This window comes from Zonotrichia leucophrys, chromosome Z (genome assembly GCF_028769735.1).
Source record: "Zonotrichia leucophrys gambelii isolate GWCS_2022_RI chromosome Z, RI_Zleu_2.0, whole genome shotgun sequence".
NCBI classification, from domain to species: Eukaryota; Metazoa; Chordata; class Aves; order Passeriformes; family Passerellidae; genus Zonotrichia; species Zonotrichia leucophrys.
This window is the reverse complement of record NC_088200.1, coordinates 51584807-51609633: the sequence shown is the minus strand read 5'-3', so window position 1 is coordinate 51609633 and position 24827 is coordinate 51584807. Positions and strand designations below refer to the sequence as shown.

General features: G+C 33.9%; 1 protein-coding gene across 1 annotated transcript in view; it reads left to right on the top strand.

The window, feature by feature from the left end:
• Positions 1-24827, top strand: part of CNTNAP4 (contactin associated protein family member 4) — a 199688-nt gene that overhangs the window by 55673 nt on the left and 119188 nt on the right. Inside the window, exon 3 of the mRNA XM_064735502.1 lies at positions 19963-20156. Coding sequence (XP_064591572.1) covers positions 19963-20156 — 194 coding nt within the window. The remainder of the gene's footprint in view (positions 1-19962; positions 20157-24827) is intronic.

The following is a 24827-nucleotide window of genomic DNA, read 5'->3' as shown; positions in this document are numbered from 1 at the left end:
TTTTAGATATAAGGCAGCTGAAGTCTTCCTTTAATATTAGATCTTTGAGCTATAGAAAGATGAATGTCTTTCTGATGGGAAATCAAAAGTGTCTATTGACTCTAAAGTGTAAATTGTCAAAAAACACTGGCAAGAGCTCACTGATAAATCAGTTTTCAGAAAGCCTTGATATTTCAACTTCTAGCATTTTAAAAGGGATTAAGCTGCCTCGTGTTGAAGTACACCTGGTTTCTATATATAGAATGAAGGGATGAAGTGGAATCTTCACTTTTGCTTTTGTTGAGAGGGATAATAGATTTACATCTGGCAAGCAGAACCCTTTGTTTGTGGTTATTTTATGTCTTCAATTCTGAAACAGGATGTCTGCAATTTAAGCCCATTTATAGAACCCCTGATGTTTTTAATTAAGCCCAAAAACAAACAAACAAAAAAGAGCTGACCACAAAATGTGAACTATAGCAAAGGATGTATTAATCTTGAATTCAGCAGCCTAAATATTGTAAAATGCCTTAAATCAAACAAGATCAGGGTTGAAAAAGAACTGGAAAAACTAATTTTTTTTTTTTTTAATAATTTAGATTTTTATCTTTTTATTCCAGCTCATTTTACACTAAAGGTTTTTAGTAAGATTTTCAGTGGACCATTCTCATGTCTTTCCATGTATTTTAACAATATTTATCTGCAGAGTGTTCAAGACATCCTCTAAGCATGTTTTGATTGAGAGGGTTTAAGGAGACATTTTAACTCTATTAGAATTCTGGACAATGCATGCGGTTTTCCTTTCTTTACTCCTTTTTTATGGTATTATTTTATCTCTTTGGATCTTCACTGTGTTCTAACAAGCAGTCACCTTGTTAACTGAATATCCTTTTGATTTTTTTTTAAATATTAAATGTGTGACTCATTACGTTGCGAAAAGGAGTACTGCATTCTAAAGTGGACACTAGTTGGCAAAAGGAACACCTCTTCCTTTTTATAGAATAATTGCTCCTGAATATATCTGGTACTAAAAAATATCTTCAGTTTCCTTAAAAAGTGAATTCTTTACAGTTTTTCAGGGTGCAGCTATTAGAGGTAAACTATTCTGAATTATTAAAATGTAAGTATTCTGATAGTTTTGCAAAGTTTAACACATACATTACCATTTTGCTGAGAAGCAAAATACTCAGTAGAAATAGGAGCAACAGCTCTTTGATCATTAACTATGTGTGCCTCATAGCTAATCTAAAATACAATGAACCAGAGCAGAGTTTAGTTTTGCTATTGGTTTTTAATGATTGATCAGGATCTTTTTATTTTAAAGAAATAGTTCAATAAGTTTTTTTCTGTGTCACACTGTTTTTTTGTACTTATCCTCTAGCTCTGTGGCCACATTTAGGTATAAGGTTTTTTTCATATATTGAATTTTTTTTTTTACTTTAACCTAGAGACTTCATTCTATATTGCTTACCTAGACTTCATTCTTTTCCACACCCTCTAATAGCAGTAATATTTTTAAAATACATTTTGGAGGGAAAACACTGTATAATAAGTAATAACTGTATATACTCATAGGACCAGATTCTAATATGATGCAGAAGGCCAGCTGTCTACATTTAGCAAAAAGTCGACCTTGAAATTGGTAAGGTTAGAAGAGTAGTCATGAAAGTGCAGTTCAGGCAAAAAGGAAATGATCCATTGAAATCATAGCTTTCACAAGTCATTACATTGTTTACTGTGTTTCCTCAAGCGATTGTTTTGCCTTTTGGATAACTAAGAAGCCTTGATTATTTTGCTAGCCTTCAGAAATATGAACAAGATTTTATCATTTAACCTTTTGCTAGAAACATACATATATATACATATTTTAAAAAAAGGTAATTTCAGCTTACTTCCTAATAGAGCAAAAGAGAACAAAGAAAAAACCCCACCTCACTTTCTATTTATAGCTGCAACAAATAATGTCTTATTTATGCTGTTACATGAGTATTTGTCACATAAAACTTGTTATGTGATCATTTTTGGGTCCTTAAAGTTTTCTGCTATGTTTACGTGGAGACAAAGATTAACCTAGTCGGACTGGTATGGGTAGAGATGCTTAGGGGGGCACATGCATGCATAGGATTCTTCACACTCAAATGACAAAGCACAAAACCCTCCATGGATTTGTTCTCATTTCTCAGCAGCATGCAAGATATTTTTTCTCTAACAAATCCAGAAAAGTTGTCTGTGTTCATGTTTCCCAGAATTCTTAAAAACTTGTTTCTAGATTAATCTATGTGACCGATCATGCCTCTCACTGTAATCTCAAAAGGTAGTATTTTCAGCTAGAATGGGATTTTGTGAGCTGCTTTTAAGCAGTTCTCCCTCAGGTATTCATCATTTTCTGGGACTGGGGATTGCAAAGAAACCAGGAAAAATTTTGGTGAAATTGAGACTGAACTGGGATTTCTGGCACACAGAATTACAACACCAGAAGCGGCAGTATGAATACTGCTGTACTGTTTGACCTAGTGCCAGAATCTGAAGCAGCTGGAGCCTCATCCTGGGAGGGCATACATAATAAAAAAAAGAAGAATTTTCTAAATGTCAAAATTTTGCTTGAGGGAAACCATATTCCCAGTACACTTTCTGGCTGTATTCCACTTGCGGTAGCTCTCAGGTCCTTTTATGTGCTTTTTACACTCATTTCCCTAACATTTTCACAATTTCTAAGATCAGAAAAGACAAAGGCACAAATATTTTTGTGGCTTTGTGCTTGCTGGGGCAGTTTTGGCTTATGTGGTTACAAATGTCCTTCTGGCCTTTAGTCCAGGTTCCAGACTGCCTGGACTCAATTTCACAGTTGAACTACCAGAAATGCAAAGCAGATATGAAGGCAGTGCTCCTGGCTGACTGTCACAGGTAAGAACTGATCTTACAGATACAGGATGTCCCACGTAACATGAAAATAGTTATCATAATACATTTTCCACCTCAAAATCCGTATGAAAATAGAACATCACCTGCAAATGATTCATGTTTTGGTACCAATAAGCTTTTGACTTCTCATCAAATCAAAAGCAAATAGTATCTTAGTAATCTCATCCATGTCAAAAAGTTGATTATTGACAATATCCTTCATTTGTTCAACATCTTTGACCTTATTTTTTCTTCATCTTACAGCATCCATATTTATGGGCAAAAAAATAAGAAACAAACAAACAAAATAAAAAGAAACCAACATTCAAGGAACATGTTCTTTCCAAGATCACAATTTATTATTTCTGTGTGTCAGTCATTGCCATTCCCTTATTCAGCCTACTTAAATACTTTCTTCATATACGCACACATTCAGTATTGATGATGAATCTGGTGCAGTTATTTTAAACTACTATAGAAGAAGTCCACTTTAAGTCACAGTGTTCTTTGTACCAATCTATAATTCTCATCTTTGATCAAATTCTTATCTTCCTCTATTGCATGTTCTCTTCACTGAAAGAAAGCAGATGGAAATTAACTGCAAAATAAATTTTCTCATTTCAGTTTTTGTACCTGGTGTTAGCCCATAAATTACAGCAGTGCCTGTACTTCTGTGGAGTAATGCAGGCAGACTTTTCAGGGTTAACTAATAACCTAGTAATATCTTGATCATTTGTTTCTGTTTTATATATCAGCCAAATGTGGTGGTTGATAAGAAAAAGGTGGAAAAAAACCACATTCTTGGCACATACTCATAATAACAAAAAAAAAAATCCTTGTATTAATCTTAGAATGCTAAAAGCATTTCTCAGATAAGAAAAAACAAAAACAGAACTAGAAAAAGAGAGAAAATAAACCTGAAAGGTGGAAGTTTTCAGTCTACTTATAAGTCTAACTGAATTTGAAGTACCTGGAAATAATGGATAACCTTAATAATAAACCGTACTACCAAGATTTCCTATAATGTAATTCTTCGTAGCTTTTTTACAGATCAGTGGATTTGAAATCCAGATCTATATCTTTTCAATTTCACGTAACTTAATAAGGGAGGAAGAACATGTAGCTCTTGGCAAGCTACGGTTGGGCAATCAACATTCGGAGCTGACATCTGACTGTAAAAGGCCCCTGTAATATGATCAGCTGAGGGCAGGTTTGGGATTGATTTGTGGCCCATTCCAAGCCCTTTTGTATAGTATCCTATTCAGTAAAAAGCAACATACTTGTTAATGCTTAATTACTAAAGGAATATCAGTTGAAAGCAGAATTTCAGCTATCAGATTTCTTATTTGTCTGGTAGCTCATATGGCAGATTGTCAGATACTAAGTAAGAAAAAGCATGGCAGATTGTCAGATACTAAGTAAGAAAAAGCCTAACATAATATTTGTGGGGGATTTTTCATCGAGTTTTTTGCTACAGGCTGTACTTTGACCTCTGAATTACCAACACTTTCTTAACCTAAGAGCAGATATTTGCTTTTTGGTTGGAGTATAGTAGCTTAGTATGAAGTATCATACCTTTGTATATATGATTTAGCCACTTAAAAATTACACAAATTTGTTCTATGCTAGAGTGTTTTATGAAAACATTCAATTTAATTTCCTCCCTTTCACCCCCAGGTAAGTCTGTGATACTGTGGATATACCCTGTAACAGTTTTAGGGAATACATCATTCTTTCTTGTCTTATTTTTGAAGTAGCTACATATTAGTAGCTCTCCAAAAATCCTAATTACCTTCCAGAAGAGAAGCTCCTCTATGAGACTTCAAAATGCAAAGCATGTAAGAAATTAACAGTTAGAATTTGGGGCGCCTGGTTTTGTGTGTTATTTTGTGACTGCCTCTGTTAGGTGGGAGATGAGAGATGTTGGATAAAATATCTCTGGTGACAGAAAAAAGGGAAGGCTTATTACCCTGCTTCCCAGCAAATAGCACTGTGAAAAATGTGAGTTTTTTAACACCCTTTTTTAATCTGTCATCTGCTGCATTACTACAGCATTCTAGTCTTGACTAAGACAGCCGGTTTATTTTGTTCAAAATTTTCTTTTTGCTGGGAACTCCAGTTAAATTTGATTATCAGAATTAAGATCATGTTGACCTTCCTATCCAAATTTTATGTGCCGTATCTGTATTCCTCTTCATTTGTTGGCATAATTTTTAAAGCATGTCATAAGCTTTTTGTGAGCTTTTGGCTTCTATTTTGGCCTTCTCTTAAGATATGAAACTGGTTTAGTATTGGTAATCAGAATATAAACTTTTCAACGAGCTGCAGTGTTTGACAGTTTCTACACTCAGTCAACATTATTGTTATTGCACAACTGTAAAAACTAACATTCTGGCAAAAGCAATTGTAAATTATTTCCTTTTGTATAGCTTGTGATTTTGTTATAGCCCAGTAAAAGCAGAGACTGGTAATACAATAAAGGATATTTCTTTCTACAAATGACAGCCGCAACACAAAAAGATTCAAATATTAATGCATAACTAATTAAGTATCCAACTTTAATTATTAACAGCTTCACTACCATCTACTTATTTAATAACAAATATCAATATTCTATAAATATTAGTTTTCAGTGTGAATAAATCTTTACTGTACTACATCTTCATTACCCTGTATAAGTAGACAGAATTTCTTCATAAGGACCGAAAACTGCAAACCCAAGAAAATTAAGTATTATGATGTAGGCAAAAATGTAATATACATAATGTCTCAGAAGTTTAAAGCTCTAAACCCCATCTCTTAGAGGCAGAGACTGAGTTTTTATTCTTGGACAGCTTTTAATCAGTTTGGCATCAATCCTTGACTAAATCTCTTTGGACTACCCAGGAGTAAGCAGAAGGGAGTTCTTGAATTCAGAAGTCCATTTGCAATCCAGTTGGTAATGTACAACTTTTAGCCACCTTAAATTGCTATATCAAATAAATAAAATGCTTTTAGAATTTAAAGGATGTTAAGGGATCTCTGTGTGTGTATGTGTATATATATATATACACATGATTTTTTGGATAGATTGAGTCAGCTTTTCTTTTTCTATTATATGTGTATATATACACACACACACACATGTGTATTTATTTATATGATTGGTTTATGTGTATTTCTACATATAATATACATCTATATATACATATATGTATGTATACATATGTACATCTGTAATGTTTGCTATCATATTCTACTTCCAAAACTGTTTTAAATATAGAGAGGTAAAACTTCAACTCAGTTCCATAACACTTTACACATTAAAAAAAAAAAGTGCAGAGAGAACAGTATGATTTTTTTAATTGAATATCTATCTAGCAAAATCGCAGATATCCCATAATCCAGGATAATGTTTTAGGATATGGTGATAGTTAAGCTGGGATATGAACATTTTTATTTAAAGAGCAGCACCACAACAATAATGCTGTTAGACCTTAGCTTGCAGTTGGGAATAAATAATTGTATAAATATAGGTTTAAGTGAAGGAAAAATATTGTCTGGCCACATCCTATTATTATCTATATTTTTGCCTTTTATTTTGTATTAAATGAGGTTTTTTATTTTATTAGTTAATATTTTATCTACCTGTGTGTTGTGAGAAGTTGAAAATAATTGGCAATGATTTTATACCTCAAAATACAATAATTGTATTTGTAATTCCTGATAAAAGATAAACTTACAGTTCTTTAGGACCATGCTAAAGAAGTCTCTGTTCACAAAATTAAATCTTAAGGACAAGAAAATACAATATAAACATTAGTAAGTTGCACTGGATTTCATTAAGTTACATTTTTACTGTTACTTAAATTCTCTGCAATATTTTATGTAATATAATACTTATGAAGAAAAAAGTAAAGTTGGATCATGGTAGCCTGCAGAATTTGCACTGTTCAATCCTCAAGGTTTTAACAGTAATACTGCTTTTCTGAAAACTGTAGAAATTTTTCTACACAACCACTACCATTTATTTATCATTATATATATTATATAGTCTGACTCCAGTAGCTGTCCATAATGGCTGTCATTAAAAGTAAAAAGCTGTGATGACCTTTAAAGATGGGATCTGAATATGCATAAATATGCATTTTTTAGTCTAAGAAAAGCTTTTCAGTTAAGCATAATTTTAGAAATAATACAGCTTAGTTGTGCATTAGTTATACACCAGTTGTCTTAAATCTGATGCAAATAAAAAATCCCTAAATTAGTCATTTGTCTGTCGAGATTGGCTGATTTAGTTTCATAAACATTATAATGCTAGTTTTGAAAATCACAATTGAGGACTAATATTATCATCATACTCTGGGGAAAAAAAATAAGATCCTGAGTGCTGAAAATTTTTCTAAAATTAAGTTTCCCAAGGGACAAAATCTTAAATGAATGGAACTGCATTTTTCTTCATTGTTAAATAATTCAATTAATAATTTTTTCCTCCAATATTGTAACAATTATAACAATTGGAACAATAATAAATATCTTTTATTAATAGCATACCACCTACAATTTAAACATTTAACCAACAAAGATGTTATCTCCTAGGTAATCAAGCCAGATGTGATTATATTTCTTAATCTTGAAATTCCATTAGTCTAGCTCAATTCCATTTTCTCTGTTATTTTTTTCTGGCCATCATTGTTATACTCTCAGGCTTTATGCCAATAAAACTGAGTCATGAGTCAATGCTGTATAAAAAGGTTGAAACCCCAAAATATTCAAATCTCTTCTTATTTATGAGCACTTCTTTCCAAATTATATGAGGTATTAATAAGATCATAATGCACAGACTCCGAAAAACACAGATGTTGCGCAAATACACAAAACCAGAAACTGACTTAGATTTGAAGAGAAGCAGTATATATTTTTTTTTAATTCTTTTTTCAAGAGTAGAAATCTTAGACCATGTAACGTAAATGATTGGTCAAATCTCGACTTTGTAAGAGCTCCATAATAAATTTCTCTAGCAACGTTTTATTGTTGAAATCAGTATGAAAAATATTATTGGAAACTAAATACAGGAGTTAGGGAGAGTTATACTGACTTCCCAGCTGAGGATCAGGCATAGTGTCTCATCTATAGATACCAATTAATGAAGTGCTAAGTGTCATATGAAGTATATTTGTAAGTTAAATATTTGTATTGTAACAAAATGCAGTGAGTGATGACTAGAGCACCAAATTGGGGAAATACTGTACATGTAGGGGATAACACATGTACCAGTTTTACCTCATCCTTTTATATTCTTGTCAGGTCAAGTCGCTCAAGGATATTCAGAAGTGGAACTGCACATGTGTATGCATACTGTTATAATTGTACCTTACATAAAGCCAGAATGTAATCAGACTGGACACTTCTGTTGACTTATAGAGTATCTGTCATTTCACTGCAGAATATTGATATTCTTGTGCACGTAAGCACAAACAGATTTAAAGAGTAAAAGGCTGACACTGCACTTGTTTTCTTAAAAAATCACATTCTCTTTGTGCATGTCAGATATACATGCAGGCTCATAACCAGCTGGAGCCGGCCAGCATCTCTCTGGTCCCACTTGTAGTAATTTACACCCACAATAATGGAAATAAAATAGAACTTTTCTGTTTTAAATATGTATACTTAGAATATTTTTGCTTGGAAACTGTGCGTGTCAATATCTTTTCTGTTTGCTTTGCTGTACTGAAAGCATCATGTGTACTGAAACAGGGGGCAGAGTCAGTGAATCAGCATTTTGAAGGCTGAAGTAAGTTTTTCAAAAGTACCACCAGAACTACCAAAGTGGATTATTGAGGATTGAGATTAAAGTTGTGATAAAAATGACAAGCACAAACATGTTCATCAGCTCAAAGTTACAGTCCTGCTCATTTTGTTGTAAAGTATACGAACATACCACTTTGCTAAGTAAAACTGGAGATGATACATCTAGTTATATATTAGAACTGGGTGATAAATGTCAGGGGGTTTAAGATTTGATGGATAGTATTTTTGAACTTGTTGCTGATCCTTCTACAGTTCACTGATACTGCTGTGCAACATTCTTCAAAGCAGTAGTCAAGTCCTCAAGGAAAGTACAGTAATAGCTGAAATACTCATCTACTGGGGTTTTTTTGCAGCGAAGTTTAAAAAAAAAGTTACTTCATACCTGTGTCAATCCATCCTTAAATCTGTTCTTAATAAGTGTCACCATTTCGTATTAAAGTGGTGGATATATATTTGAGGAGACAGGGACACAAATCACAAATGAATATTTGTATAACATTAAATTCCATGTGTTCCATGGGGTTGGTGGCTGGAGACAGGGATGACACACACCCCCCAAAGCTCCATGGGACAAACAGCCTGTCCTTCTTACAGAGGGAGTTCAACACTGCCAGGTCTGCACAGCTCTTTGGTCTGATCCTCTCACAGCCCAGCTCCTGACCAGGGAGGTGCCAGCAGCTCAGGATGGAATGTGATAAGGGAAAGCCCCTGTCTCTCAACCCAGGGCCCGATTTATGAAACCAGGCTGGGTTTCTTATTTATCAGTACAAGCCAGCTTGTGCAGTAACATGTTTGGATGAGAAAAACACAATTACAGCACACGCATTTGTATGTTTTGGTGTAACTCACGTCACTGGAGATTGTGGCTAGTATTAGGAAATTTAATTTAATTACCCTGGAAAACCTCGTCAGAATGCTGTTATAGTGACAAATACATGAAGTATTCAGTCTTCTTGTGTTAGATGTTCTAAGGCCAACTGATCAATGGAAAATGTTTTGTGCTTGCTTTCATTTTCCTTGAATTCTGTGGCTATAGTCAGTAAAATATTGGGATGGCACACTAACTTGAAGTGAAGAGGAGTAAATTCTAAAAAAAACAGGTTTAATTTGGTTTCAGATTATGGTTTTGCCTTGTTGTTTTACCCTGGAATTAATGAAAACAAAACAGATAAGAAAGAAAGAAAGAATACTGAAATACCTGCAAGTAATTAATTGCAGATATTTAACTGTAAAAAAAAATCACTGTCTCAATATAAAAATATTTTGGTCACAAAAACTATGGCTAATTATCACTACTAGCTTTAAATTGCAAGACAGGAGTGTAACATTTTGGGCAAGACCACTGAGCAAGGGAAACAAATACAGGTGGCTCAGTGAGAGCAGGAGCTCTGTAAAGAGCATGTAAAAATTTATTAAGTTGAAAAAATTATATAACTTTATAAAACTGTGATGCATGGTGTATTTGAACTAACCATGGAGGTTTTTTTGTTTCATTGTAAGAAATATTTATATATTTTCCATTTCCATGCAGTTAGTTTATATTTCCTGACATAATGCTCTATATCCAAGAAATTACATCCGTACAGAAATGTAAGTGAGAATGCTGCTTAAACTCAGTGGTGTAGTGAAGGGTGGTGGCAATGAAGTTTCATTATTTTTGTTTTCCCCATTAAATTTTCTGTTCATGATCTATGGACAAAATAAGTGCCTCAGGTAAAATGTTGAGTGGTGAGTGATCCTCATTTCAGTGATGGAGACAAAGAGAGAGAAGGTTAAATATTGTAAGTAGTGAACCAAACTTCATGCAGAGTAGGATTTACTAGTACAGCATCCTAAACGTGGATATGGCCAGAGGCTGGAGATAGAGAAGAGAATAACACTATCACAAGCATCCATTCTCCTAAGGAGGAGACAATCTCCCAGATTAAGTTCTGTTTTACATTCAGGCTTGGATTATTGTCAGAATTGTGCCAAAAAGGTGTACAACTGCTATGTGAAATTCCTAGTTTGTAGTAAGGGAGATAGTTTGCTTATCATCAAGTAAAAGTGGATGGCAATAGCCAAGAATGATGTAAGTCTTGCAATGAACTGGCACATTTCCAAAACAGTTTTTCCTGAGAAACTTTGTGGAGAATACATCCTTTTCTTCAGCAGAAATCTGTTCAAATGACTTTTTTTAGTATTTCTTTCCTGCTGGAGGAAGAAAAATCCCCCTTTTTAGTACAGTGCTCAGAAGTGGCTCAGATTGTATCCTACACAATTACAGCTTGATTACCTATATAAAAGTCCTTTACTCAAACTTGGGCTTCCCAGTGCACACAAAAGATGTTTCCTGCTATAGGGCACTGATTCATAGCACTGTGTGGTGTGCTGGTGATGAAAAATCTGAGAATAATAGTGGGTTTGATAGGTCTTTGAACCATTGCCAGTATGCTTTCCTTTTGATAAACCATCTCAGCTTATCAAACTATCTCCTTTGATATATTTACATAATGATTAATTGAGGAGAAATTTCTTCAGAGCTTTCTGAAGAAACATAAAATTGGATTCACCAACGCACTCACTCACCTAATTTACTGTTAATGCAGAAGGGGGAGTGAAATAAAGTTATCTACCTTCTTCTGTTTGAATGATGCAAAGTAGATCAAACTTTGTCACTATTAATGCCATTTCCTAATGTCTTTGTGTTGCGCTGATTCAAATTCAAAATGCCTCTGAAACTCCTCCTGACATAGTAACTACTACTTGTCACAAATTATTACTAAAACCTAATATTCATTTTATAGTACCTGTCACAATTTTGAAAGTTAAGTTCCTTAAATATTAAATATTCTGACAGTTGAAAAAAATAAATGCAATTGCTCCTTCCCTTCTAAGATTGTGCATGCTTTCTTAAATGATATTCAGTTCTAGAATATCTTAAAATAAGGTTAGACCTTCCTACAAAATTAAGCGTATTCTGCCTTTGAGGCCACTGAAGTAACTGCTACACCCACCTCCCTTAGAAAGTTCTCTCTGACTGAAGCATTATTATAGCTCTCTTTATCTTCTGCCTCAAAAGTATATGAAATTTTTTAGTAGTTTTGATTTCTATTGTGACACCTCTCCATGCCAGTCATGAAATAATCCTTAGAAAACATAACTTCCCTACATGGATAAGCCAAAACATACTTGTTATGTCTATACTTATTCCTGAAAATTACTCAGGTAGATTAATCTCATTCATCAGATTTTAAGAGGCAAGATTTCTTCATTCATTTCTTAACAGCAAAAGTAATTTACAGGTTTCAGAATCAGATGCCATTCATGGGATTTTTCAGTCTTTATTCAAACAGTATGTCTCATAATATATTCCTGTGAGTAAGAAGTTCTGATATCAGGCCCTCAAAAATGTGTCTCTTAGTTATTCTCTCACAGTATTTTCTGAAATCTGGCCAGGAGCTTCCCTAACAATCCAGAAAATGGCGGCTTATATGTTCAGAAGGAAAGGGTAGTACTGAAGACCTTCAGAGTTTATGTAGTGCATCAGATTTGGTTTTGTTGTAATATACAGAGATAAGTACTGTTTTCCAAAAAGAGGACATAATTCAGAAGAGTTCTTTGAAGGGGAGATACTGTTTTTGATTCCTTGAAATCTATCCCATATTCCGTTCTGTTTCTGTACTTTTTTTATATTGAGCAAAACTCATATGTGTCAGTTTGCTACATAGGAAGACAAGACTAGAAAACAGCTAAGAAGCTATACATGAAGCTGGATTATGTAAGAGTATTTCTTACTTTTCATCAGTTCATCTTAGTAGTTACAACAGCATCAGATAATACTGATTGGTTTCCTAGATATAACTTACATTATTTAAACTGTTCTAAAATAGAAGGACAGTTGTGAAGACATTGAATGATTTCCTATAAAAATCAGTTATGGAAGGATACTAAACCATGACACTGTCCTGAAGGACAGCCATGGAGAATTTCAACACACAGGTAAGATTACAGGTAACATCTGCTTTTAGTCTCCTTCATATACAGAAAGTAACTGTGTACTAGAAGGGTTAAGATTCCCCAACTATTCAAAGCCCCTTGTTCTAGTAATCTTTAAAGAGGTGTTTCTGTGATCTTACTTTGGCTGAATGCCCTATATCATCCTAACTTCCAAATCTTAAAATCAGAAGAGACTGTGGAGATGAAAGCATCAGTTTGTTGGAGTATGGTGCTAATAGCACCAAGGATGCAGGTTTGATCCATTTATGGACCATTCACGTAAGAGGTGGACTCGTTGATCCTTGTGAGTCTCTTCCATTTGTAATATTTGGTAGTTCTGTTTCCAAGGCTGTGCCTCTTGAGACCAGCTAGACATGGGTCTTTCATCAGGCAATAGCAACTCTTTTTGAAGAGCTGTGTTTTCCTGCACTGAATGCTCTTGTGGTTTTTTAGGTGCTAAGATTGGTTGTTTTGTATGACAGTTTTAAATATGGATGATATGTGACTATGAAAAAGACTTTTTAGTCCCAATAATAATCTCATAGAAAACAATAGAATGGAAGCTTCAGATAAAGTTTGCCGAGGACAGCAAGGACAAAGTTCAGAAAGAAACACTTTGCTTTGTAAACTCCTTCTTAGAGAGGAGTCTAGGTGAGGCAGGATCCATCATAGTCCCAGACTTAGTCAAAAGTTTATGTCTAATGGTTTATGTAGGTGTAATTCGGCCTTTATGTAAATTTCTCCAACAAGATTAAGACCAGCAAACCAAACGTATTTATATGAATAAAGTATGTTGTTTTTTGAAATTGATGATTATATGATGATAGTGATTAGAAAAAAAAAAAACTCTTTAATCAGAATTACTTCCTGCACAGTATATCTACTATCTTTTTTAAAGCAATATTGAAATAATTATATTAAGACTATCAAAATAATTATTAGCAGGAGACTTATGTTACTCAGCCATACCAATGACCAATGACCAAGAAGTAGCATTGAGATGATGTCCCCACTCAAGGGAGGAATCCCCACATGCCCTCCTAGAAGGAGTGTGTTGCAAGTCCCTGCTGTAACAGGAGGGACTTATACTGTGAGCTTTCATAGTATAAAGTGGTTGGCTGTTCATATATTTGAAGCCTGCTGTGTCAGCTCAGCAGCCTTTAGATAAATTATGACTATTACCACTTATTGGTTCCTTTTATAAAGATGTCTATATGTTGCATCCTCACTGGTGTGAATTTCTGTAGGGAAATGTTGTTCTTCACATTCTCAGAATGTTTAGCTTTGGGATTGATGCGTTAGGCTAGCCTCAGTGTTCTTTAACAACAAAAAAGCCCCTCCTCTTCATATATAATCAGTAAGTTTGGCAAATGTGGTAAAATTAAGACTGTTTTATCTCCACTTAGGCAGAGCATCATGCTACGTATCAAAGGCAAAAGATGGACAGCTGGCAAAAATGTGATTGAAAATTACCATGCAGAAATTTTATATGTGATGCTGTGACTGCAGAACTGGGTTCTGATCTAGCTGTCCTTCTCAGTCTTCAATCTCTGTGAAAAAAAAAATAAAATTCTGTGTCTTTTATTTCTTATTCATAGCTCAAGGTCCCTCATTTCTTCTCATGTTTACTTGCCATAGTTTATCCCTGGTTTCAAATTTTGAGGCTTTTTTCTTTGTCTTTTATCACTGAAATACGGCTCAGAACAGCATTGCTGTGATAACTTCCCCACAGACTTTCTGAAAAATATGCCAAGTTGTGATTTATGCTCTTTAGCATCTTTGACTATTTAGATTCTTCTTGATAATTACTTTTCTTGCATTTTGCTAGGCTGTGAATGGGAATTTCTAACTGTATGAGCTCTGTGTCTTGAGTTTCCTCATCCAAACATAGGAGAACTAAAATGAAAAAGGCTAAGGGTTTATCACAACAGTACTGTTACTCCACACACCTTTTTAAGGGGCCAGGAGGATTATCACCTGCTAGCAATGCATCAACATAATTTATCAGATATTGCACCCTACTCCCCACCTCCATTATCTGTCAGTAAACTTAAAGAACAATACCCTTGGACTGTTTATATAGGTATACACCTAGATTTTTAATTCTCAGTTTGTGAAAGAGGATACCATTCATCTTAAGAAATTAAATAGTGTCATATTTTTGTATTTTAGAGGTTTTGAATGCTGTAAACCTGTTCATTTTTCATTTCACTAAAACCTTAGAAGACTCAGTTGTCAATTGCTTGCATGCAGAAAATCTGCTTTGTAATAAGTGCAGGCAAATTCATCCATGCTGCATCTTTATTGACTTGAAATTAAAATCAGCTTCTGTTAAATGATCCATATGGGGAAATACACAGCTTGATTAATCAAAGGGAAGTATCCTTTCTGATGTGTGTTAGTTTTAAACCTTAACTTTTGCTAATACAAGTCTTGCAATTATTGCAATTAAATATGCAAAAAAATTCACAGAATTTAAGAGTGATGTAAATGCCGATGCTGGCTAAATGGTCTAATGAACTTCACGTGAAGAAGCAGATGTCAAGACATGTACGAGTGTGGACTGTTTTGTGGTTTACATAACAATACAGGTGATTGCAGTCATAGACCCAGGTAAGCAAAAAGTGGGGTGCTGTTCAGACAAAGGGGCAATCTTTAAGTCAGCTTCTATGCTATATAGTTTGGAGTTTTTAAAATGAAGCAAAAGTAGCTAGGCATCCTGATAACTACACAGAGCAAATTTGGAAAGCTTAAGCATCATCTAATAAATTTTCTGCTATCAGGGTTAAAAGTTTTTTACCTGATATAGCACTCCAAGTCCACTGTAGCTATACTCAGGTGTTTTCTGCCCTAGATGGGAGATTTGGACCAAATCTTCAGTCATTTTGAGTTTTGTTCTCTTGTAGCTATTTGCTAACTTTGCTGAGTTTTTTTTTTTTTTTCTATTTTCAATGTTAGTGATAATGTTATTCTCATCCCAGTGAAGCTAAGGAAATATGAAAGTAAAAGCTCTTTAAACACATATCTTAGCAGACAGGAACCCAGGGTAATTAAATAATACACATTCAGTGTTGTCATTTGTTTATATTGGTGGTCATGGAAAAGAGCAGAAGATTTTTTAACCTCCAAAAGCAAGAAAGGTAGTTAATGAAATTTAAACCACTTATGGAGAGCATAAAAATTGAATTCTAGAAATAAAATATCTAGAGGTATCTGAAGGAAAGTAAGTGTTCTGCTAGAATTTTAGTGCATAAATCCAGGACAGATTTCAAGTTGCAGTCTTGTTTATAGTTTGACAGTTGTTGTGAAGAAGAAATTGCTGACTAAACTGATGAATGGTGCCACCTTGTATAACTCCCACAGAAGAGCACTGTGCATTGCTTGGAGTGAGTGTGTGAGGAAACTCCAATATATTTCACTTAACTGACTTGAAAATAAGTGTATATTATTGTAGAAAAAGAAATCAAGAATAACAGAATTCCACTGGCAAAATTTGAAATATGAAAGATGCATGATTGCTTAGATTTTAAATCTAGCACATTAGTCACTTTTAATGCATTAAAAACATCAAAAACTTAGAATTTTTTCTATCATTTAATAATCAATTTATTGATTAATATAATATAAAATGAAGGAGGCTGTTTATGAATTAGTATGTAAAAGTGACTGATGGAAACTCTAAACTTTGCTTTAATTCTCCCAGTAACCATAGATCCTTCATTTACTTATGAGCCATCAAGAAAAACTGGCAAGTTCTTACTAAAATGGAATTCATGATCTGGAGACAGATCATGAATCTCCGTGTTACTAAAAGACAGAGATTCATGAGTTAAGAAAAAGAGTTAGTACTTCAGAAAAAAATATTGCTAAATGTGTTCAGTGAACTAAGTACTTCAAAAAAATACATCATGTGTACAAACATTTTCAAACACTGGTATTTAAAAGAATATAATAGGAATTATAAGAGAAATGAAAACATTCTTTTATATTACCTGTGTGTTCAACTTGAAGTCAGCATGTTCTTCTTCATAAAAAGAAAGTGTGCAATGCTTGGGGTTTTTAACAGAAATAAAGGATGAATCCTGAATTCTCGGGCAGCTTGAATGTAGATTTTTTGCATGTTGCATAAAAATCTCAATATTGGCATAAAAAAGTGGAAAATAAAAAAGGTTAAAAGCCCCCTGAGATAAAGTTCAAATAGAAGCACTCTACATACAGATTTTCTCTCCTTTGAAAATTATTTTTCTGATTTGCTGTTTGTTTGCAACAAAAGATGTTTCATCAGTTACTGTAGAACATAGAATTGAAGAAAACATGTGTTTTAAATAAAAGGCACTGACAAAAATAAGAGAGAAGAGAAATAAGGTGAAAACTTCAAAGTCAATAATTCAAGAGTTTTAGAGGTGACAAAATTACGTTTCTATAAATATTAGTCTATCCTTGAGTGTTCATACATTTTGGCACAGCCTTGTTTAATATAGGTGGCATCTGCATCCCTGCATCCCTGTGAAGCTGTTTAAGACCTCTCCAGATCTTCCCAGAAACACCCACACCGTACAGCATGAAATCTGACACACAAGATCCTGTTGACATCTGTTACGCAGCTGACTTCTGTGCATCACCATCACCAGATATATTCTACAGCCAAAAGCGGCTACGGTTTGATACACACATTAATCTTGCTGCAAGGACAGGACACACTGTAAAGGATGCTGGGTCAGAAGCTAACATGCTCTTCTTGTGTTTCCCGCAGGACTGGGCAGACATTTCATATTTGTGATGTTTCAGGTGGCAGTCAGATGCTGGGGAACACTTGGCTGCTGGACAGTCAGACAAAAGAGCTCATGAAGAGCCTTTGACAGATGAAAGCATCATGTGAACCAGTGTTGTGGTTTTTCAGGAAACATGCTGCAGCTTCTGCCTGGTGGTCCAGAGTGTGGCTTAGTACAGGCTGTTGGAGATACCATGCTGCTTCTGCTCAGCGGTTATTCTTTAAGACTTAAGACAACTTAAGTCTTTATGGGACTTAAGTTGTATTGGTCAGATGACTTCTGGGACTGCATCTTCACTGCAATGCCTCAAATCAAGCAGCCCTGACATCAGAACACTGTGTATCTGTGTCTTTATGTCTTCTTTCTTTTCTGGATGTAGTGCAGCATGGTAAGAGTGTATACACTACGTGGTGGCGTGCCTTGGACAAACTTCTGGAAAACACAGTACTAAAGACAGGAGTGCTTAGCTCAGGCTAGAGCCAAGTAGTACTGCCATAACACACTGCTATTCAGGCTTTTTTTTTTTACATTCTTCTAATTTCCATTACTTCATTCTGAATAAAGTTCTGCAGTCACCAAGTAAAGGTGTTTTTCTTAGAAGTAGAAGGTGTTTGCCTAAGAAGGAATTTACAAATTATGACTCAGCACAGTCTGCCAAATTACTCCTGTTGACTACAATTCAACCCTGCCTTTCAAGTGGAAAGTTCAAAAACGTCACCAAACTTAGCACGGTGACACCTAATTCTAGGAAGGCTTTGGATAACACAGCATGGCAGAATGTTGTTGTGTCTGTAAGTGTTCGTGCACAAACGGAGCTTTTGCAAGTTAAGGAGGCAGTTAAGTCTTAGTGTGGCAATGTCACAGATGCAGCAGACGATGTGAACGTGGACTGCTGTGCCTGGGGGTGCAAGGACCATTGTTAAACCTCCAGTGCTGACTGTTCACAAAGTCTGCTTGTTTGATGCCACCACACTGTTCTGCACAGCCACTAAAGGATGAATTTATGTGGTCATAAGGAAGAGCTTTGGAATCTGCTTGAGAGTAATTCAGATGCAGCCACTGAAATCACATATTTGCATAAAATTCAAAGTACTGATTTCGATAAAGAAAGAAAAAAATTATACACAGTATTTAACTCCATAGTTTTAATTGTGCTGCATTTTAATTTGCTCTTTAATGTGTGGACATTAAAGGAATTCTTACATATATGGGACTTAATGTTTTTCTCTCAGTTCTTTCTGTACAACAGACCTCACTTTTTTGCAATTTATGAATACCTATATAATTTCCTACCATTTTATTTTTAATTTTTATATTTAAGTAAAAATTATTTTTTCATTTTCTTTTGTAGAGGAGGTAATGTTTAGAACTTGGCTTATGACTCTAACCTGAATTAAGCAACATGTAGTATTTAGCTATGAATTTTTCTACATCTTGAAGCCCATACAAGCATAAAATTGGATTGTAGCAAACTGATTGTTGTGGAAACTAGATACGTCTGTTCTGATTCTGTGTATGCATGCTTTAAAAACTTTTCAAGGTACCTCTTATATTGTGTTTTTCAGAGTTAGATCTAAATCTGTTCTTAAATAATGGGTATTTTTTTATTTTTACCACACCGTTCTCTGATAAAACTCAGCAGATGCTGTGTCTGAATACTTGCATGTTTTGCATTGTAGTTCAGTAAAAAAGTGTTTTTTCTTATAAGATTGTTTGATACCTACCTTTGACCTTTTCCACCCAGCTTTACAGGAAAACTAGCATGATCTGATTAAATGAAAGCAAACAAAGGAAGGCAAAGGAACACTGAATTGATTTAATTTCTTCCTTTTAATATCTTTCTGGTTCCACCAAAGCTTTCCACTTTGGGCAAAATATTTTCTTTGCAGACAGATGTACCTGTGCTTGACACTGCATGTATATCTCGTACTCTTTTATCATTTTACTTACAAATATTTTGGTCATTTTAAGGAGCATGTGCACATTTGCCATCTAACTGGGCTTTATTGTTTCATATGCAAATTTAAATATCCAGGCCTCAAAGAACATAGTCATGCAGAATCACTGAGACGGGACCTCTGGAGATCTTCTAGTCTATGTGAAATGAAATTGAGATGCATAAAATAAAAAGAAAAAAATCAGATTTTTTTACTTGTAGAGTCTGGTTGGTAAAAATTACTCTGTAAAATTTATTGTAGAACTTCAAGACAGAGAAAAGTGTGTGAATAACTTATAATTTAGAATAATTATATTTGGTTACCAATATTTAGTAATCTAGTATATATTTTTAGAATACTTGTTAAATAATATCAAAATAGTTTTGGTGCAACTATAGTTTTAATTATAATCTGAGAATCATCGAATTGTTTGAGCTGGAAAGGACTCCTAACAGTCATCTAGTTTGAAAACTAGATGAAAAATACTGGATATTTTTCATTACATAATGTTGCTCAAATGAACTAAATTATATTTGTATATACAAGTTTTGTGCTGACTTGCTTATTTTTAGGAATACTTTTCAATCTTTTTTGTTCTTTTTAAGGTGCTGGTGGCTGGTCTCCACTTGTGTCCAATAAATATCAATGGCTTCAGATTGATCTTGGAGAAAGAACTGAGATTACTGCTGTTGCTACTCAAGGTGGTTATGGGAGCTCAGACTGGGTAACAAGCTACCTTCTGATGTTCAGTGACAGTGGACAGAATTGGAAGCAATATCGTCAAGAAGAAAGCATTTGGGTATGTTCTTTCAATAATGAAAATTATGTTTCTGCAAAAGACTTAAAGGCGATTTACTGCGCATTGTTGCAAATCTAAGCAAAGCTGTAGAATATAAAGAACTACACTAAAAATGTTTAGATAATTGAATATACAAAGCAATTTAGGTCTTGAAAAGATGAAAGACAGTAAAAAGCAAACAAACATCAAAAACCTAGCCATAGAAGTACTCCATTAAGACACAAGGAATTATTCTGAGGATTACAAATGCACGACAAAATTTCTTTTGTCTTACTATGTATGGCAAACTTCTTTTCCCAAAAGTATTGATCCCATTGCATGAAACTTGGCTTTTAGTTACAGTTTAAAAATAAAACAAAACAAAACACTTCCTTTATTTTTTGTGCATTTTTTTGTGCATAAAAACATTTAAACTTATTGTAAGAATAAAATGAAGCAAACAAAGAAATTAAAATCTTAACAAGCAAATCCCAGTCCATTTACAAAAAATAAATAAATTAAGCAATATTTAACTTTTGGTCATTGAATTCAGAGTCTAGTTTCTGATGCTGTAACCTGCTTATCTCTGACTAGCTGTGTAAATATTAATGATAATTAATAAGCTATTAATAAGATCATAATTTTCTTTTTGCATAAATATAAATGAGGACATATATAGTTTTAGAAAAGGGTTGCATCTTTCCTTGATCCCCAATAATTGGCAGCTTGCACTAGAGGAAGAATATTGGAATTTGTGTTATGTTATTGCAGCCTGTCAAGTGAATTCTGTTCTCCATGCATAGAGCTGATTAATTTCTAAATTTTTCTAAGCCTTAGACTTCACTTATTTCTTGCTGCAGTTAAACATTATGTTAAAATGTATTTCATTTTATGCGTTTTGATTTTGTTGACTTTTAATTCAAAATGTTCTTGTCACTCTTACTGTCAAAACCTGTCTATGGTATAATGAGATTATGCAGTGTTTTACTTGTTGCATAATTATCCTGCTTTTTAAATTTGCTACATCCTTCCACTTCAGATTGTGTTTTCATAACAAAGCGAAATAAATGAGTTTCTAATCCATATGGCTGTGGGGAGTAAGAAAATCAATCAATTTTCCAAATGTTAAATGAGCATAAGCTGCTACAATATTGTCTTTGCTCATCTTAAGACAGACTGACAAAACATATCTGAGAGGTAGGGCAAGTTGGTCTCTAACATGACTGCTCTTTTGAAATCTGATATTGGTATTGCAAACAGTTATTTCTTGAATATTGCCACCAGTAAAATATCAAATGAAAGTTAAGAAAAATAGCTAAATGCTGATGCAGACATTGGATAAAGGGGGTTGTTAGATCTATAGGAGCGAAAAAGTGTAGCTTCAATTCCATCATCTCAAACTTAATAAAAAATGATTATTTTAATGATTGCAATGCAGATTGAAGGTATGGCTTGCAGGCAGTTATGAATAATTCAAGAATGCAAACCATCAAATTCAGGGCAGTCTATTGATCTTTTTTATGCATCTTTATTTAGGAGTTCTGCTTCTAGGGGAATATATTTTCTCTTTTCTAAACTAATACACAGATGTAGTCTCGAAGTGAAACTCTTAAATCCCTATTTATTTTATAGATTTTCTCTGACTGTTATCTCTTTATGCTGACTTCTTAAATGACATGCTCAAGTTCATTAAGGCAAGAATCTCCAACATTTTATAAAATCTGCTGTGTTGCTGTGTTATTTCTTATGTTTAACTGGGTCAGTGGCCTGTTACAAGGCTACTGACCAGAGGTAATGTGTAGGGTTTTTCTAATACTACTCTGCATTAGAATGATGGAACTTGTCCAATTCAGAGGGCCCTGTGTTGAAATCTTCACTATACAAAAGAATTTTTACTTCATAACCACTTTTTGTAGACTTAAATAGAGATAATCTCTTGTCTGCAAATTCACCACTTCCTAATTTCTATATATCTTTTCAGAAGATAGTTTTGAATTTTCTTTATTTCCTTACTGCTTATCTTAAGGTTCTGAAGCTCACTGTGCAGTTATAACAGCTTTTTTGTCATCTGTAAAAATTTTATAACAGCTGAGGTGAAAGAATATTGTCTACACATCTGCAAATTATCTACTTATCAAAACTCTCTCAATAGTCTGTGAAGTGGGTAGTTTTTTCCAAGGCTGGCTCCTCTGACCCTAGGTGTCTTGCTTGGGTTGAAATGAACCATGTTTCACCTTCCTTTGCCTATAAAACATTGTGTGTTAGTGCTGAATTTGGATGTAAAATTTCTGATGTTAGGTGGGATTATTCTCTGTCCCTTCCCTGCTGCTAATTATTAAATATTTGTTTTCACTTTTCTGTATATTAGGAATTGGTTTAGAAGGCATTATGGTGAATAGTGTTTATTCCTGCAACATATTTTGCTCTCAATGTTCTCATTTTTTGTTGTACTTATGTCCTAAATATATGCCTTACTTGCTGTCTCATAACTGGAGGAAGTCTGTATTTTATGTAGAGGTTATTTATTGCTTAAAGTAATTTAATTACTAGAAGAGTTTTTGAAAGACTAACTCCATTATTTTTAATTCATAGGACTCCTGTCACTATAGATAAAGTATTGTTAAGTATATTTAGCTATATGTTCTACAATAGAGTTTTTCTTATTTCAGCCATACAATTTGATTTCTGCTCTCAGTGATATTTCTGTCACTGTCTTTTTAAAGTTAACTGTAAGTCTTTTCTGCCCTCTTCTTGGTATTTATGGTAAGATTTTTTTCAGTCAGACCTTAGCAGAATCAATATTTTTATCTCTTTTAGTAATTGATACAGTTCCAGTCAAGATATAATTCTCAAGCGAAATAGTTGTTATTAGTGGTAAAATACATGTTTTTGCACAGAAATAATTCCCTTTGGTAATGATTAGTTGAATTTCAGAAAGAAATCAATTCAACTCAATATTATATTTTCTTTAATTTTACCATAAATATGGAAGTGTTAGAACAACACATGCTGTGCCCTTTTATATTCAATCTTTTTATTGTGTGCCTATTCATTAGAATGTTGTTTCAGATGCAGTAGTGTTCAAACTCACAAGCGCAATCTTTTGCCCTGTTCTTTTTTTACCTTTAAAATGAGCAGAGGCCTCAAATCTCTTTGTGTATTTTCAGATTATTTTCTCTGGAAATTATTATTCTTTTCACTTTTCTTCTGTCAGACATCAGGTGGTATACAGTAAAACGTCATAAAAATATATGTTAAGTTTTGGTCAAGAAGTGCTAGGAGATCTTATGTCTGGAAATACTACTTTTATTAGAGGTATTGCTATTCATTTGTCCTCTTGATTTGTATTTGTATTCTTCCTCATAATTCTAGATATCATCACTTGTATTTTGGTGGTGAAGAATCTCCTATTGTAATTATATTTATCACTTTGGGGCTGTGTATACTGGTCCTTTCAACTAGTATAATTTCTGGGTTTACCTAATTCCATAGTTTTGTATCACAAGAGTTTTTGTGCTGTACTCTCTCCTTGACTTTACTAATGGCTCATCTTTTAAAAGGAGAGTAATAAGATAAAGAGATTAAAAGAGAGGAGTTAAGAGGGGGAAAAAGTATAGCAACTCACAGTTTGAACAACAAGTTTTTCATGGCTGACAATTTCAGTGAAAACATGAGTCACCTAACTCATGGAGAAAAGCATCTCAATGTTATTAATTAGCAGGAGTTTTGAGGAACAAAATAAGTGCAATTCCTCTTTGATTTAATAGGGACTGTTTCTTCTCTGACACATCTTTGGAAATACACATATATTCAGCCTTCAGTTTTTATTTTTTTTCCTGTGAGAATAGTGATTTATCCATTCCACAGCTGAAAATGAGTTTTCACTTCTATTTGTTTTGAATCTTCCCTTTAAAAATTATTTCCAAAGAGAGAAGTCAAAACTTACAGAGAAAAATAGCTAAAATGTGGGGAAATTATGACTATTTTAGTAAATTTTCTTTTAGAAGACAAATTTGTTTATATCTGTTTATTTTTGTACATACATTTAGGTTCTGAGTCTACTGGTTGTTTAATTAAACTTAGCCGAAGTTAAAACTGTAAGTTGGTTTTATCGTAATATATGCAACCCTGTGAATTTGCACAGAAGTATTTTCAATGTAACAGTTACTATTTTGATGGTATGTAGCATAATCTTATGGATGGTGAAGAATTAATTGCCTATGCATTGCTACACATATTCACAACTTTCTTTTTAAAGGAGTTGGGGCTTTTTATTTTATTGGAGACTTCTCATGGTGTAAAACAACTCACAATTATGCAAACCTGAAGGTTAAGAAATACTGAATCACCGGTATTCTGTGATATTCACATTGTGAGTTTAGAGAATGCACTGTTTTGGTAAAGCTGGTGACTCTATCTTAGACTCAGTGATTCATATTTGCTATAACCCTCCTCCTTAGAAAGCAGAGTCATCATTCTTGGTCATAATTTGCTTCACTTTAGTAGCAAAAGACTGCTACTATTATATATGCTACTTTTTTTGGACTTCTGCTGATTACTTTTTGAACCCAGAAGGTTTTTCTGTGGTTTCCTTCTGCAAGCCCAGTCATAGATAATTTCAATGGGTACTCCATCACTACATTTTCCATAGGTACAGTTTTGAAGTTTTGTGACTTCAGACTGCCTGACACT